This window comes from Pangasianodon hypophthalmus, chromosome 12 (genome assembly GCF_027358585.1).
Source record: "Pangasianodon hypophthalmus isolate fPanHyp1 chromosome 12, fPanHyp1.pri, whole genome shotgun sequence".
NCBI lineage: Eukaryota > Metazoa > Chordata > Actinopteri > Siluriformes > Pangasiidae > Pangasianodon > Pangasianodon hypophthalmus.
In genome coordinates, this window is record NC_069721.1 from 26,091,913 (window position 1) to 26,109,872 (window position 17,960).

At 40.7% G+C, this 17,960-nt stretch overlaps 1 protein-coding gene across 1 annotated transcript; it reads right to left on the reverse strand.

Annotated features, from left to right (window-relative positions):
* Positions 1-3,137: 3,137 nt before the first annotated feature.
* LOC117598468 (interferon-induced very large GTPase 1-like) lies at positions 3,138-11,222 on the reverse strand. Its single transcript, XM_034309094.2, has 3 exons — positions 11,174-11,222; positions 8,791-8,925; positions 3,138-8,623 (listed from the first exon to the last, which is right to left on the reverse strand). Exons 2-3 carry the CDS (start codon positions 8,791-8,793, stop codon positions 3,866-3,868), a joined length of 4,761 nt encoding a protein of 1,586 aa, XP_034164985.2. The 5' UTR covers positions 8,794-8,925; positions 11,174-11,222; the 3' UTR covers positions 3,138-3,865.
* Between the last annotated feature and the right edge of the window lie 6,738 nt (positions 11,223-17,960).

Here is a 17,960-nt window from a genome sequence, read left to right on the forward strand (position 1 = left end):
GTCAGTCCCGATTGGGAACAGCATCTCCAACACCACCACACTGAGCACTGGGGCCCCACAGGGCTGTGTGCTCAGTCCATTGCTGTTCACTCTGCTGACTCACGACTGTGTAGCAACGCACAGCTCGAATCACATCATCAAGTTCACCGATGACACGACCGTGGTGGGTCTCATCAGCAAGAAGGACGAGTCAGCATACAGAGAGGAGGTGCAGCGGCTAACGGACTGGTGCAGAGCCAACAACCTGTCTCTGAATGTGGACAAAACTAAAGAGATGGTTGTTGACTTCAGAAGAGCACAGAGAGACCACTCTCTGCTGAACATCGGCGGCTCCTCCGTGGAGATCGTCAAGAGCACCAAGCTTCTTGGTGTTCACCTAGTGGAGAACCTCACCTGGTTGCTCAACACCAGTTCCATAACGAAGAAAGCCCAGCAGCGCCTGTACTTTCTGCGAAGACTGAGGAACGCACATCTCCCACCCCCCATCCTCACCATGTTGTACAGAGGGACTATCGAGAACATCCTGAGCAGCTGCATCACTGCCTGGTTTGGGAATTGCACCATCTCTGATTGCAAGACCCTGCAGTGGATAGTGGGGACAGCTGAGAAGATCATCGGGATCTCTCTTCCCTCCATCACGGACACCTCACGCTACATCCGCAAAGCCACCAGCATTGTGGACGACCCCACACACCCCTCACACACACTCTTCACCCTCCTGCCGTCTGGTAAACGGTACCGAAGCATTCGGGCCTCACGACCAGACTGTGCAACAGTTTCTTCCCTCAAGCCATCAGACTTCTCAATACTCAGAAACTGGACTGAAGGAACACACACATATATACACACACAACTGAGCATCTTCCATCCTCTCTGCAAATTTGTTGCATGTTTTTGCACATGTTTATGCTGCTACTAATACTACTACTCATTATATTATACGGTACATAGGCTGCTACTCTTATGTTTACACTATTTCAGCTACTTGTTTTGTACTCTTGTACTCTCTTCACTATTGTCACTAGATTCACTTTTAAACAGAACTGGTTGGCGCTTCACTGGGACTTACTGTGCCCATTGTCTGTCCCAGTAGTCATTGTACTGTCTTGTACTGTCTTGTGCTGTCTGCACATGTTTGCACTTGTGCACTTTATGTATAAATTATGTAGTCCCTGTAGTTCTGTGTTGTTCTATGTCGTCTTATGTAGCACCTTGGTCCTGGAGAAACGTTGTTTCGTTTCACTATGTACTTCTGGTTGCAGTTCTCATCACTCGCAGCTACTGAGGATGGCCCATCATGGTACCATTTAAAAATCATGAAGATGGCTTTGGACTGCAATTGATATGAACAGTTTTGCTACAGTGGCTTAGGACTACAATTGCTATGATAGCTTTAAGACTGCAATTCCCATGAACAGTTTTGCACTCAAGTCTCCATCAGTGAACAGCTGATAACTTCAACAAAATAGGCTTCATGTGAAAACTAGAATGAATTTCCTGGTTACACAACTGCACTATTTGTCCATGTAGTACACAGTTATAGAAGAGAATGATTTATAATCGCACTATCCGGTGTCACCCAGAAGAGGATGGGTTCTCTTTTGAGTCTGGTTCCTTTCAAGGTTTCTTCCTCATATCGTCTCAGGGAGTTTTTCCTCAGCACCGTCACCTCTGGCTTGCTCATTGGGATAGATTTATAAATTTAATATTTATATTCTGAACATATATATTTCTGTAAAGCTGCTTTGTGACAATGTCCATCGTTAAAAGTGCTGTACAAATAAAACTGAATAGAATTCAATTAAATCTCATCCAAAGTAAGGAAAAGCTGCACATGACAAAAACAACCCGAAAACACACATTCAAAAAATAAAATCATTATCATGGAAAAACAAAAATTTCAAAATATTCAGTAGTAATACCCATTCTTATATCTACACCTATGGAGTTTAAACAGTATCATTAATGCATCAGGCGCGAGGGCATCCAGTCTGAGTGCAGATCAGTGTTAATGAGAGTGATTATTAACAGAAAGTTCCTCAGGTTTTGTGAATTTATTTGTGAATTGAATGAACACAAACTTTTATTTCATTCATCCAAAACGTCTAATTTTTGTAAATAATTCCTGTTCAGTGTTTTTGTGGGTTTTGGAGCCTGTAACTTTTTGCTGTTGCTTGGTGATGAGGGCAGGATACTTCATATCAATGCCCATGGTTTTGGAATGGGATCTCCAACAAGCTCATATAGGCGTGATGGTCAGGTGTCTGCATACTTTTCTTATCTTGCGTATCTTACAATAGAAATGGTTCTGTATTTGCTGTAAAACAAGACATTGGTGGCCACAGAGTATTTTTAAACTAGCCCAATCTGGCAGCCCTGTCTTTAACTGACTGTGTGACAGCAAGATTTGTGCCCCAGTAGACCTCTATTAGTTCTTATTATATTTCTCATTTTTGTCCTCTAGCTGCAATAATAACTTTAAATGGGGCAGTGAGCATGTTGTACAATGATTGCACAATATCTAGAAAGGCGAGCAAATCAATGGAACATCTGCTTATATCTGTCAAATAGCAACATTTATAAACTCGTTGGTCATTCATAAGAGATCATTAGTATTTAAATGGAGTTTAAAATATGTGTGGAGTTGTGAATGAGGACCTGAAGATTAATATTTGTTAAATGGTTGATATAAACAGTGGGGCTCTGCACAACCTGCTCTTATGGACGAACCACCACTGAATTTCTACTACTACATTATACAGAGAATAGCATTGCTAATTATAACAAAATGATTAAAAGTATTACACGTCCAATACAAAGTATTACAGTTCTTATTTCTAAGAAGGTTCAGAAGGTTTTCTAAAGCAATCAAAAAGGTAATACATCTAAACTTACAGTATAATAACAAATCATGAAGAAAAAAAAAGAAATGCAGAAATATATATTTAAGAGAACAACTTAGAAAGTTGAAATCACATTTTAACCCTTTCATGTACCAACATGTAGATTAACTGTCTCAGCTCCTCCATCTACTGAACAAATAGTGAAGCTACAAGTAAAGTTTTGGAGACAGATTTATTAGTAGATTAATCAATTTATAAATTTTTAAGTATTTTGTTAACGATTAGATAACATATCTGTTAAAATAATCACTGGTATAATTTAAAAATATGTAATTGCTGGAACACAAAAAGCCTCTTCATAATACAGTTACAGTGGATATAAAAAGTTTACACACCCCTGTTAAATTTGAAATAAAAAGTAAAAATAAAAAGTTTACACACTCCTGTTAAAATTGTAGGTTTTTGTGATGTAAAAAAATGAAATCATGTGAGATATTTTTCCTCCTTTAATGCAATATAGCAACCAACAACAATCAAATGAAAATCAAACAAACATTTTAGGAGTGAAAAAGAAAAAAACAATAATCTGGTTGCATTTTGTTGGTTTGTATATAAATGTAAAGTTTGAAAATTTGATTTACCTTGGTTTTATTTTTTACATCACAGGAGTGTGTAGACTTTTTATATCCACTTTGCATAAAAACATTATGAGAATCATTGACAAATTGGGAAACTGAAGTTTATTGATTCGTTAATGATTCTCATAATGTTTTTACGCAAAATGTCTTGTTAGCAGCCGCTATGACGCTAGTACATATAGCTAGAATTTGATCTTGAACGCATTGATCTTGAAGCTGAGGAGCATGAATGTGTTGCAGAGGACAGTATTTTGATATGTGGATGTGGCTTAAGCCTTCTCATTAGGATAAGCTGGACTGTGGCTGCTCTTCCATCAGATACAGATGTTTTGTGTCATGGGTTGTCAGAAAGCACAGAAAAGTGCCAGAACGCCTTAAAATGTATTAATGTATTCCTAAACTTTTAACAGCATCTGACTGGCTATAAGTTTTCCACTCCTCAGGAATCTCCCCTTGACCACAAAACTGTTTGTTATGGTGCTTTTCAAGATTTTTCTGAAATTCACAAACAAACCATTTCCAGTAAGCCAGCTCAGACAAATCAATGGAGATGCCCCATTTTTCATACTTTTCACCTGCTGTCTTGTACTGTTTATAAGGAACACTAGTCTCAGAATCACTGGATGGGTAAAAGGACTTGTCACTTGCTACTGCTGTTGTGCAAAAGTCTCTGAAGAATTCTGTTGTGCCCCTGTAATGCCATCCATTCATTCCAGATGTGCGATGGAAATCAGCATTGTGATCTCCAGGATGGTCTTTTTGGCTGTTGGTACAGACGGCTCCACAGAAAGGACACTGCTCCCAGCAGCACCTGCAGAAGTGTTTGATTAGAATCTCATCAGGTCTTTCTCTGAACTTCTCCATGGTGAAGTCAGAAATCTTACTGAGGCTTTTCTTTAGCTCTTCAACAACAGCTGAAAGTTCTTTCCTTATAGCTTCCACAAGAACATCATAGTCAACGCAATCCTTACACTCTTCATTGCATAGGTGAACTCTAGTATCTCCTAACTCATCTGCAAGGCTGTTGGAAAAAACTTCCAGCCACTGATTTGCATCACCATTGACATGTTTGACTTCATCTGTTGCTATTTTTACAGCACTTATGATGCTTCTCTGTTTGTTGTCAATGTATTCTTCAGTTGCAGAAACTGCTTGAGGGTTTTCAGCTGCCATGAACTCATTAACTCTGGCCTTGATGAAATCTTCGAAGTGAACCCTAGGATTGTACATGTATGTTAAGTAGTTTTCAAACTTCTCATCCTTATTTCCCTCCTGCTCTGCCAAAGACTTCAGAATGTGTTTTTCCAGATCAGCTCTGTTCCCATTAAATGGTGGCTTCCCTCTCATCTCTCCACACAAAAATTTAGCGATCATGTTGTAGACACTCTGCAGAATCGCTTCTTTCACTTTACTGCAAACCTGGTCTCCAAGTATAGCTGCTGATGTTGCTCCCTCCCAGTATTTCTGAAAGATGTTGAAATACTCAGCCCTTTTCTTTTCAAAGTAAATAAGTGGATCATTTGCTTCTTTGAATTTTTTGTGCAGCTCTGAGATGCGTTTTGCTGACTGGTCACACACATAAAGTGAGAGATCTACATAGAAATCTTGGTTAAAGACAGAAGCATCATCAAATAACTTTCGATCTTTCTTGAATTGTGCTTCAAATTCATGCACCTGTTTTCTGACATCATATGCAATGGATTGAATGTAATGTGAACTGTATCCCTGTGCTGAGAATGGAAATGACTCCACCTTTTTTTTTGTTTGTTCAGTGACCTTAATAATTAGATCACGTATTGATTTGTTTATCTCTGGAGAATTACCAGACCAAAACTTAAAGAAATTCCTACTTGACATGCTCTTGTTAGTTGGGACATAGCTGGTGTACTCACTGACCCTTCCAATTATTTTATAGTCTGAAGAACGCGTTCGATTTGAAACCAAGTCATGTTTGTAGAACTCTCCCAGAACTTCAGATACATCCTTTGAGATGTTAACATCTTTGATTTTTGGAGTTTGTTCAGCTAATTCAGAGACCCATTTCCCCCACATAGAATCAAATTCCTTACTTGCATGTGTTTTGTTGTTAACATTTCCTTTGAGTTTTAAAGCAAGCTCTTTGCTCTTTTCGAAGAGTGTCTTCTCGTAGTTCACACGTTGCTTATCAAGGTTTTGTCTAATGCTTTTCTGCTGAATGCTGTCATCCACCTTTCTCTTTGCTTCCTCTATTAGATCATCATGGAGGTGCTGGATTTGTGTCGCAAATTTGCATTTCCACTGAATCAGTGTTTCCTTTTCACTGTCTTCTTCAAAATATTGGTTGAATGCATTTTGGACATTCTGTAGGGTTCCTGCCATTTCTCTTAGAAGTTCCCGCTTCTGAACTGTTTCCACGTTTCCACTGGCTACTCTGTTAAGCATTTTCTCTTCTATAGTCATCATGGCACTCCTCAGACTCCAGGTCCATTTCCCATACTCCTGCTCCAGTTTCCTGTACACTGATATCTCTTGTGCATTTTTAAAACTAAACACAAAATTTTCATCCAGTAGAGCATTCCACAGGTCTTTCACACGTTTTTGAAACTGTGATAAATTCAGGCCATTTGTAGTTGATGCACGGGAAAGGATATCTCTCTTTAGTTCCTGAATGTTCTCGCTGTAGCATGGGTTTGGTGGTGCCATGGGTGGAGAACCCTCCCAGAGCTGTGCAAAGTACTTCACATCACTCTCTACATCAAATGCAATGACATCAGTGAAATTTTCTGTGTAGTAGTCTTCATCTTTAGCTGCTAGTTTAGTCATTTTATCCAGTGTTTCCTGCAAATGTCTCCTTCCATCCATGATTTTCTCTCTAGCTGCAATATCACAAACATTCTGATGCACAAACATGCAACTGGGGTTTAATCTGACCTGCTTCATCCTCAGGAATGCGTGAACAACTATCTGAAGTATTTCCTGCATTTCATTGGGATTCTCTCCATAGATGTTAATCAAAGTCATATTTCCTAATCCTACCACAAATGTGGAAAGTTCATTGTCATGATGGATGATGTTTCCAGACAGCTCTGAAGATCGGAGACCTTCAGTATCAACCACCAATATGTAGTCAAACTTCAGGTCTTCCTTCCTGTCCTCAGAAACTCTAACCAGCTGCATAAAGGCTCCTCTGGTGCATCTGCCTGCACTGACTGCAAACTGGAGCCCAAACATGGCATTCAGCATGGTAGATTTCCCAGAGCTCTGAATTCCCAAAACTGACAGCACAAAAACTCTCTGATCTCCCAGTATCTTGATGACTTCATCTAAAACAGCTGTAACCCAGGTTAGAGGAACATAAGCTGTATCACCATCCATCAGCTCCATTGGGCGCCCAGATATCATGAGTTTAGCAGCAAGTTCAGGCAGGTAAGACAAGTTTCCAACCTCTTTCCTGATCATGCTCTTTTCTTCAGAGACTGAGGCTTCATAAATCTGACCCATCTCTCTCAGTATGTGCTCCAAGCCAAAGTTGGCAGCATTCAGTTCTTTTGATATTTTTTCTAAGTTTGATTGTTCAGCCTTCAGTTTGTCCGGATTTGCTTGTCCTTCAGCTTTGTCATGTTTTTTTTTCAAGGCCAACACAGCTGTCCATTTTTGGTGATATTCTTGTCGGATGGTAGAGAGTTTCTCTGAAGTGAACTCATTCAGGCAAATTCCAGTCCAGCTGAGGAAATACATTCTCTCACTGACTGACCGTGATTTTAAACATCCAACAAATAACCCCATGAGTCCACTGAAGCCATGTTCCTGCTGTTTCCGTCTTATTTCCTTCATTTTAGTTTTCTTGTTGCTGAGCTCTGTTTCTATGTCGGTACTTTGAAGTCGCCGTAAACTTTTGCTCTTCTCGCACCAGTCATGCCACAGTTTTCCCTGGCAGGGCAGACATTTCTCTTTTACTGTCAGTGGATCTTTTCCATATAGAGCACCCATTGTATTTTGTGCAGCTTCCTTTCCTCTCCGACAGGCCTCATTGTTCTCATCCACACTGATCTTTGAGTTGTTGGTCATTTTCTCGAGGTTGAAGGTCATATGTTTTTGTGAGAGACAGCTCTTGATCACATCTCTGAGTACAACAGACACCTTAGACTGATTTATACCCTTCAGTCCCACTCTGTATTTTCCTCTACCAATCTCACACACAGAATCTTCATTATCGTTCTCTTCCTCAGTAAGAACAACAATAAGAGGTGTTTGGGATTTACAAAATTCCTGTACAATTCGCATATTATTATCATTCTGATCAAGCTTAGGCAAAAGTATAACATTTATAGAGGCCATGTTAGTAAGTGTCTCTGTTTGAGTTACAGCTCTGCTGGAATCACCATGAAGATTACAGAAAGCAACGCATTCAGTGAAATGATCAGAGCTTTTCCCAGATGGACAGTACCAGGCGATCTCCACCACTCCTTCCATCAGTAGACGGTTTCTGCTGCTGCCTGGACAGTTTCTGTGGAAAAATGTGTTGTGCTTTTCATTAATCAGGTTGTTGATCAGCTGAGACTTGGATGAGGAAACAGACCCAAGCCTGAAGAATGCCACCATTGGAGTTTCTGCTTTGTAAACAGGCACAGTCTTGCTGATGATTTTTCCTGAAGCATCAGTCGACTTCCAGCTCTTGTTGATTTTACGCATTGACCAGAGAGGAAATTCAATTTTCCCGCTAAAGGGATTGGGCATCAGCAGAGGGATCGCGTACTGACACTGTGCCAGTTTAGTCACCATGATTTGTCTAAGAAAATCATCTGCACAAAGGAACACTGCCATCTGAACATCCATTGGGTGAATCTCTGCCTGTTTTCTTTCTGTGTTTACATTCTGTTTTTTAAAAAGAGCAGCAAAGGCATCTTCTCTAGCTCTGGTCTGATGCTTCTGAGACTTTGGTATGTTGGTTTCATATTTGACAGAGATGTGTCTTGCCGTGTAATCTCCTGTCAAAAGCCGTTGCATGAAAGCATTTACCAGTTCCTTCTCTTTACTGGGCTCCTTGTACAGTAAAGTGGATTTGGATATTTCAAGAAAGTGTGCACTGGTAAGTTTGTCTTCATGTTTTTTCTCAAGGCCAAGTCTACAGAACAGCTTTTCTACTGAGTTTGATTCTCCCTCCTGAAAAAAAAAACATACAAAATAATGCAAAAGATGGACATCATTTAAAATAATAAACTGAACAGCCTTTTTCTCCCCGTGCTACGTATTCTTAAAGTAACAAAGAAAAAAATATATACATGTGTACAACCTGAGGATGAACTTCTCTGTGTTTCAGTGTCACTTACCATCTGGTGCTCTTTAGTTTCTTCCAGTGAATGTCTGGGTCTCAGCTTATAGTTTTAGACAGACTGCTTTCCAGCATGCTGAGAGTAATAATAAACTTCTGCCGCCACTAGCTAGCGCTCAGCTTGCAATCCCAACTGTCAGAGTGAAAAAGAACGAAGAGAGTCACTTGTAATGTTTGATGTTCCATTATCCAGATTGAACAGATGGTGGCTTTATATACAAATACAAATGCAGATATGAATAGGAGATGAGCTATTTTTTAATGAAGCTTGCCATAAAGGTTCACAGGAGATGTGGATAAGACTAGAGTTGAGCATCAAAAATCATAAAACAAGTATGGTTTTATTTATTGAGATGCACCATATAAAAGGGCAGCATATCCCTGTTGTGAGCTCCAAAAAGTTATTTTTAAAAGAATGTTCTCCATTGTTATTAAAAGAAATCTTCCAAGAAAATCATACAAGCATTATAATTTAATACAGCTTAAAGGATCCATTTTGACTTGCAGCAGCACTGCATCCAGCTTTATAGATTGTGGATGTATAAAATCTGCTGTAAATCTTTTTGAGAGTAAAATACTGATTTATTATTTTATAGGATTTTACTGTAAACTATCAATAATTAGAGCATTGCATTGGTTTACAGTGAACTACCAGAAAATGCAATGCATAGTCATATATCTAAGATTTTATGCAGTTGAGACAATGGTAAAGATTCTCTTTGTGACATCTGAAAATGAGTGGATTGTTTTGGTGCACTTTATTTTAGCAAAGTTTTAGATTAACACAAACTCTCCTTGAGTTTAGGTTTATATGCTAGCAAAAAAATTTGTTTAGTAACTTGCTGAAATTCATCGTTTAGTTTTTAATTAATTAAAAGGTAGCAGTGTTTAATCAGGACCAGCTAGCAGGTGATACAGTGGTTAACATTTAGAGCTACAGATCTGGAGATTGTGAGTTGAAATCCCAGCATTGTGTAATTGCTATGTTTGGGTCCTGAAGCAAGATCCTTAACCTAAAACTGCTCAGTCGTAAGTTGCTTTGGATAAAATGTCAGCCAAATGAGCAATTTATTTTAAACACTACAGTCTACACCTACAGTATATTTATGCTCATTGCACAGAACTTTATTAATGAAAACCTGCAGCGGTCAAAAGAATTAAAAGTAATCGAGTTGCCCCTCAAAAAAAAAAAACAGTTTCCAAATGAATACCTCAGCGTTAAGACTCTGGGTTTCTGATCAGAAGGTTGGGGGTTCAATCGGCTCTAAGGGCGTCGTATCATGGCTTTGATCGCGGCCTCCTAACCAGCTGGGATATGCAAAAAATGAATCTCACCGTAGTGTTATATGTGACAAATAAAGGCTTTCTACCTTTCTGAAAACGTGTTGTTCTTTAAACCCAAACACATAGCCCTAAAGTAGAGCAGATGAATCCTGCTCACTCCAGTGATCTCTGACGGCAGTAAGGTGCTGGATGTGCCACTATAAACATCATGTAGATATGCAGGTTTTGAGGGTGGAGGCTTCTGCCCAAGAGTCATTGAAACTTGTCTAGGCCCCCAAACAACTCAATTAGTCAATAATCATCAGTGCAATATGTATTAAATATAGACATCACTTGAAATAAAAAAATGTCTTTAAAAAAATTACATTAAAGAATTAAGTTTTGCTGCATTTATTCCGAGAGAGAAGTGATGCACAAAGTAGAGAATTAGTGCTGTTTATTAATACACCCTCTTACAGTATTACCCATAAAACAAAACACTTTACACTCATACAAGACTGTTTACTTTAAATAAAGTCTCATCAGCTTTTCTTTCTGATTTCTGTTTGTTTTTGGGTTTGACTTCATCCTTTATTTATTTTTGTTTTCACATTTGACATGCCTACCAGACTCACAGCACGCCCTTCGTTCAGTTTCCATAGTTATTTAGTAGATTCAGATTTCTCTGTAGTCATTTAGTGCTTGTTTGCCTTTTATTGTTTTATGTTGCATTTCTCAATTTAATTTTTAAAATAATTAAATGACACTGATTATTTAATTAGAATGTTTAGTATTTATGATGCAGTGCTGAGATTATTGATACGTAATAATATAACACTATTAGGTATGTCTCTTACATTCAATGATGATATTTATGATGTAGATCACTCACTCAGAAACACACACACACACACACACACACACGTACTGTGTAAATGTCTTATAAAGCACATTTGTAGAAATTCTGTAAAGTGAAAATGCTTTTAAAATTTGGTGAAATTAAATTGTCCTGAATATAATAAATACTTATTTAACAACAGCAGTAAACAGTAACATTAAAAAACTAAAAGAAAAATTAAAACAAATCATTTAAAACAAAATAATTGGTAAGTATTTACCTGTCTAAAGACACAGTTCAGACTTCTGCTGTCTGCTTGTTAGTTGTGTCAGCTCTTCCTGTAACTGAAACACAGTATATTGTATAACTTTTTTTATTGCATGAAAAGGTGAGTTCCCTGAAATCACATGAGCTGTTTAGACTTTACCCTGTATATATAAAGATACTACTGCGTATAATTTAAAAGCCATACAAGAATGACAATAGGTACAGGTTCTTGCCCAACCCACAAAGCCTCAAATATTGAAGCATTTGGTTTGACTACCCTGACATGCTTAGTAATCAAGTGCTTATCATTGCAAAATCTAAACACATTTACTGGCTTTGCAGATGAACTTTGTGCTTTAAAGGTGAATGAATGAATAAGGCACAGTCCATAATAAAGGGTAACACTTTAATAATAATAATAATAGTAATAATAATAATAATAATTTTGCAGTAAAATATGTGTGTATAAATCATGTCAGATCTTTTCTCACCTTTAATGTGAATTTTCAAAGTATACAAATAAAGTGAAAAACAATCAAACATTTTTATTGAAAAGAGGAAAAATAAAAAGCTTATAATAACCTAGTTGCATAAGTATATGCACCCTTAAACTAATACACTGTTGAAGCAGCTTTTGATTTTATTACCCCACTCAGTCTTTTTGGCTCAGAGTCTATCATTTTGGCACATTTTGACTTGGCAATATTTTCTCACTCTTTCTTGCAAAAACTTTCTAGATTTATCAAATTATAAAAGCATCTCCTGTGCACAGCTCGCTTCAGGTCACCCCACAGATTCAGACCTGGATTCAGGTCTGGGTTCTGGCTCAGCCATTCAGAAACACTGATCTTCTTTTGGTGAAACCGTTCCATTGTTGATTTGGATGTGTGCTTTAGGTCATTGTTGTCAAAGGGGAAATTCCTTTTCATCTTCAGCTTACTAGCAGACACCTGAACGTTTCGCACTAAAATTGACTGGAATTTGATAAAAGCACCAATTCTGGTTGAAGAAAAGCAGCCCTAAAGCATGACACTGCCACCACCATGCTTCACCGTGGGTATGGTGTTCTTTTGGTAATGTTTTTTTGTTTTTGCATCAAACATCCATTTAGGAAATATTGAATCATTTTTCCTTTTGGAACTGGTCTCATCAGACCATAACACATTTTGCCACATGGTTTGGGGTGATTTGGTTGAACTTGGATGTTTCTGTGAGAAAGGGCTTCCATCTAGCCTCACAATACCCCACAGCCTAGAAATGTGAAGAATATGAGAGATTGTTGTCACATGCAGAGAGTAATCGGCACTTGTCAGATATTCCTGCAACTCATTTAATGTTGCCATAGGTCTCTTGGCAGCCTCCCTGGCAAGTTTTGGTCTTTTATATATTTTGGAGGAATGTTCTGCCCCACTTGTTGATGATCGCCTTCACGGTGTTCCATGGTAGATCTAATGTTTGGAAATTCTTTTATACCTATCTCCTGATTGATATTTTTAAGGGGATGGGTCTTAGAAGAAGGCTTTTAAATTAAATCTCTGTTGGTCAACTGATTTTGGAGTTGGAGGTGAAAGTTAGTCATGCCCACCCATTAGCTTCCTCTGACATGGTGGGACAAACAGAGCTGAGTGCTCAGCAGCAGGGAATCTATTGCAGGTGCATTAAACAGATGACAAACATGTCTTCATTCCATCCAGTTAAGTAGCAGTTTTTTATATTGTGATAATTCATATTTTGCTTGTGGATTTTATTATTTTATTTGAAACATTTGGCACACAATTAACTCCATAGACTTGAACTTCACCACCAAGACTCAAGTTTTTAAGGAATAAACATTATGTTTGAATAACCTAGCTATTGCAAACTTGTCTACAATTTGTTTGTGATGTTTAACTCAAGTTCTTTACTTGGTATGAAATGCCTAAGTTCATATTCTTGTTTAATGTGCGCTACAGTGCTGAAACTAGCTAACGATGGGGAGGTAACTTTTGGTTAGGTAGCTGCTACCTAGGCAGTCAGTACAAACTGAAGCTTTAAAATTCTTAATGACTAAAGATATTTGATTTGATGATTGTTAAGGAATATTAAATTTGAAAATAAATAAGTAAATAAATCCCTGGCAGCCTTGGAGGACTTAGTCTATCAACCTCTGGAATGTGGTAGGTGCTCCATGCAGGCCAAAGGGAAGGACAGTGATCTGGTACAACCCTAGTGGGGCACGGAATGCAGTATAGAGCCAGGAAGCTTCCTCAAGGGGCATCTGCTAGTACCTTTTACACAGGTCCAGAGTGGTGATAAATTGGGCCTGCCCAATCCTCTTCAACAGGTCATCTACCCAAGGCATAGGATAGGCATCAAACCTCGACTGAGCATTCAGTTTGTGGAAGTCAATGCAGACCCGTAGCATTCCATCCTTCTTCAGGACGATGACCAAGGGACTACTCCACTCACTGATGGAGGGCTCGATCACTCCCAGCTCTATCATTGTCCTGATCTCTTCCCTTAAAGGAGCCTCTATCCTCTCCGGTAGAGGTAAGGTTGCTGTTGCGATGTTGGGTCTGTCAGGTGGATTGTGTGTTGGATCAGCTTAGTATGCCCAGGCTTCTGACAGAACAAAGCTGGAAACTGGTCCAGGATGTGTCACAGGTCGGCCTTCTTCAGGACCCTCAGGTAGTCTAGATTCACCACTGATGGCTGCGTCTGGTTCTGGTCCTTCATCCTTTACCTCCTGTATCGGGAGCAATGGTTCAGTAGTCTTACTGGGTGGCTCCTTCCACTCCTTAAGCAGGTTCACGTGGTAGGTTTGCTTGTCTTTACCTTTGTCCAGGTCGTGGATCTCGTAGGTTACCGGTCCCATCTTTTGCACTGAAGTGTATAGTCCCTGCCACTTGGGCAACAGTTTGTTTGTTGTTGTTGGTAACAGGAGTAACACCTTCTGCTGGAACTATTAAAGCCTTGCATGCTGGTTGTACCACCTTTTTTGCGCCCATTATGCCTCTTGCAGGTTTTCCCTCATCTGTTCCTGATAGCACTTGAGCCAGTCCCTCATCTCCAGGATGTACTGGACAATGCCTTTCTCCTCTGTTCTGGATGCAGAAGTCTCCCAGCCCTTCCTCAGCAATACAACATTTACATTTACATTTATGGCATTTGGCAGACGCCCTTATCCAGAGCGACTTACATTTAATCTCATTTTTTTTTATACATCTGAGCAGTTGAGGGTTAAGGGCCTTGCTCAAGGGCCCAGCAGTGGTAGCTTGGCGGTGCTGAACTCAGCACCTTGCGGGATTGAACTCAGGACCTTCTGTCCAGTAGTCCAACGTCTTAACCACTGAGCTACCACTGCCCACAACACACCATTCAAACCACACAGATTAGATTTGATGAGAGACATTTTTGCTCTCAGCTTTTTCAAATAATGCCTTCAATGACCTGTCCTCTCTCTGTAGTTTGACGACGTTAGTTGGCAACATTTACGGCATTTGGCACATGCCCTTTTCCAGAGCGACTTACATTTATACAACTGTGCAGTTGAGGATTAAGGACCTTACTCAAGGGCCCAGCAGTAGCAGCTTGGAAGTGCTGGGATTTGAACTCATGACCTTCTGAGCAGTAGGCCACCATCTTAACCACAGAGCTACCACTGCACAAATGTGTGCTGGGATCTTCCAGCCACTAGCGTCGGGGCCTTCCACAGAAGTCTCGCAAACTGAGGTACCCAGTTATTTTGTCAACTGCTGCTGTCTTTGTGTTTTTCTAGGGCCCTTGGTCTCACCCTGCAACAGATTACTATCCAAGTCTGGCAGTGGCTGCAGATCTGTGTTGGCTTGTGCCCAAGTAACAGCAGGACCTGACATATTTATAGTGGTGGTGGCAGAAGCAATTTCAGAGTCCTTGGTGGTTTATAACACTTCATACGGCATTGGGAAGTCTCTTCCTAAAATTATGTCCACAGGTAGGTTGTCAACTATTGCAACGTTTCACAAGTATGACTGTTCTTGGACACACACAATTACTTCAGCTTGGGGGTACTGTTTTACTTATCCATGCACACACTGAAGAGAGGTGGTATTAATATAGTTGACGTTTGACACAAAACATGGTTTAAGCAGAGAGAGGGAGCTACCAGTGTCCAATAAAGCTTTCAATGAATGTCCATCAACAGTCACATCACACGCAGTTTGACTCTCCTCTACAGCATCTTTAACATTGTCCTCCTCTCTCGGGATATAGCAAAATCCTGTCAATTTGGCTTTGCACACGGGACACACAGATGCTTTTTTCCCCAGCTCTTGGCAATAAAAGCAAACCAGTCCTTTGCCAACTGTTGACTTTGGTCCTTTTGCACTGTCTATAAGGTCTGCTTGACCTCATTCAGCCCCAACCCCAGAGCCATCCGACACAGCACGTACAATACCTCTGGGTGGTTGAGAGTGTGGACCTCCGTGATGAGCGTTCATGTATTGCTGAGCCAGCTTCGCCACTACCATTCCTGTCATTGGTTCATGTTCCCTCGCCCACGAGTCAGCTCATGCTCTGTCTCACCCATCATCAATAGAGGTTCCATAGGCAGTGGTGGGTCTCCGTTGGTGACTCCCCAGCTGGAACAGAGGTCGCCCGGAAGCACTGTTGGTAGGTTTCTGGCGAGATGTTGAATTTCTCTAGGAGTGCCTCCTTCTGATACATACACCTCTGCTTGCTCCTTGTCCATTGCTAGGTATGCCTCCAGCACCTGTCCTGACAGCAAGGGAACACGTCGATACCTCTAATCCTCTTCAGATCACCTCCAAGTCCTGGCCAGACGCTCGAACTAGTGAAGATAATTTTCAATGTCGTTTCCCTGCTGGAAAATGGGCATTCTTGGTTCAGACGTCCCCCCGGCTGACTCGGAGCAGGAGCCATCGGTGAGTAGGCATCACATGGTGGTAAGTCACGTGCAGATGCTCTCGGTGTAGCCGGCGTTGAGAGTTCCATCTGCAGGCTCTTGATGTCATCTGATGTCATCGGACAGACTGCAGGATGGAGTCACACTGGGGAGCTCTAGCGGATATATCTTGTCGCGCAGCTGCTGCACATTGAGTAACACGCACACAACAGCCACCATTCCCCGCCGGGTATCGCACCTGGACTGACCAACCTGGTCTGGGGTGAAATGGACTTTGATGGAGCTCTTGAACGATCCTCAGCCACCTCATCATCCTCCGTAGTCCTCACCATGTCCCAGGCATCCTCCTCAGCCACCACCTTCACCTGAGAGCGTAAACCCCCTCTGGTTTTCTTGCCTTTTGGAGCCGTCTTGCTTGTAGCCATTCCACCGCTGCCACCAAGTTTCACAAAGTTAGCCCCACAGATTCACTATGGGACTTGTTAAAGGTCTGGAAAAGGTGATGGCTCAGTCAGCAAGTGCACTGATGTGCAAGGTGAAGTTTATTAACAGTGCCAAAAAGGTCAAAAATGTCCAAGGGTGAATAAGAATGAATAAGACTATGTACAAGTGCACAACAAGGTCCCGAAAGTCCTATATATGGGCATCAAGTCAAGTGGCTTTATTGCCATTTCAACCATATACAGCTAGTCAGTACACAGTGAAAGGAAACAACATTCCTCCAGGACCAAAATGCTACATAAAACAAACACAGAACTACATGATACATTACATATATTTACATAAAGTGCACACTGCAGATGGCACAAGACAGTACAAAACTACCAAAACAAGACAATGGGCACGGTGAGTTACAGTGCAGCGCTGACTAGCACACAGTACTATTAAAAAGTGAATCTTATAACAGTAGTGCAAAAGATTGACAAAATAAGTTGCTGAATATAAACATAGCAGCCAGATGGAGAGTATAAATATACAATATATAATAAATATTTATAGCAGCAGAAATTGAATACAAGTGTGTGCAAAAATTGCAAAGAGGATGGGGTGATGATCAATTGAGTGTGTGTGTGTTTTCAGTCCAGTCCCTGAGTGTTGAGGAGTCTCATGGCTTGGGGGAAGAAACTCTGGCACCATTCCATTAGCCGCTGCACCTCCTCTCTGTATGCCCACCACTGTCGTGTCATCATCGAACTTGATGTGATTTGAGCTGTGCATTGCTACACAGTCGTGAGTCAGCAGGGTGATCAGCAGTGGACTGAGCACTGAGTGCTCAATGTGGTAGTGTCGGAGATGCTGTTCCCGATCCAGACTGACTGAGGTCTCCCAGTCAGGAAGTCCAGGCTCCAGTTACAGAGGGAGGTGTTCAGGCCCAGCAGGTTCAGCTTTCCAATCAGGTGCTGAGGAATGATTGTGTTGGGACAGTATGCGAATTGTAGGGAATCCAGTGACAGTGGCAGCAGGGTCTTGATGTGCCTCATGACGAGCCTCTCGAAGCACTTCATGATGATGGGTGTAAGTGCAACGGGATGGTAGTCCTTGAGGCAGGACACTGGAGACTTCTATGGCACGGGGACGATGATGGTGGCCTTGAAGCACATTGGAACGACGGTGCTGCTCAGGGAGGTGTTGAAGATGTCCGTGAAAACATCTGCCAGCTGGCCTGCACATCCTCTGTGCACTCTGCCAGGAATGTTCTTTCAATTTTCTTTACAATTTTATTTGTATAGCGCTTTTAACAATGGACATTGTCACAAAGCAGCTTTACAGAAATAAATGGATTCACAAAAAAAGATATATTGTAAATATGTGAATTTATCCCTAATGAGGAAGCCAGAGGCGATGGTGGCAAGGAAAAACTCCCTGAGATGATATGAGGAAGAAACCTTGAGAGGAACCAGACTCAAAAGGAAACCCA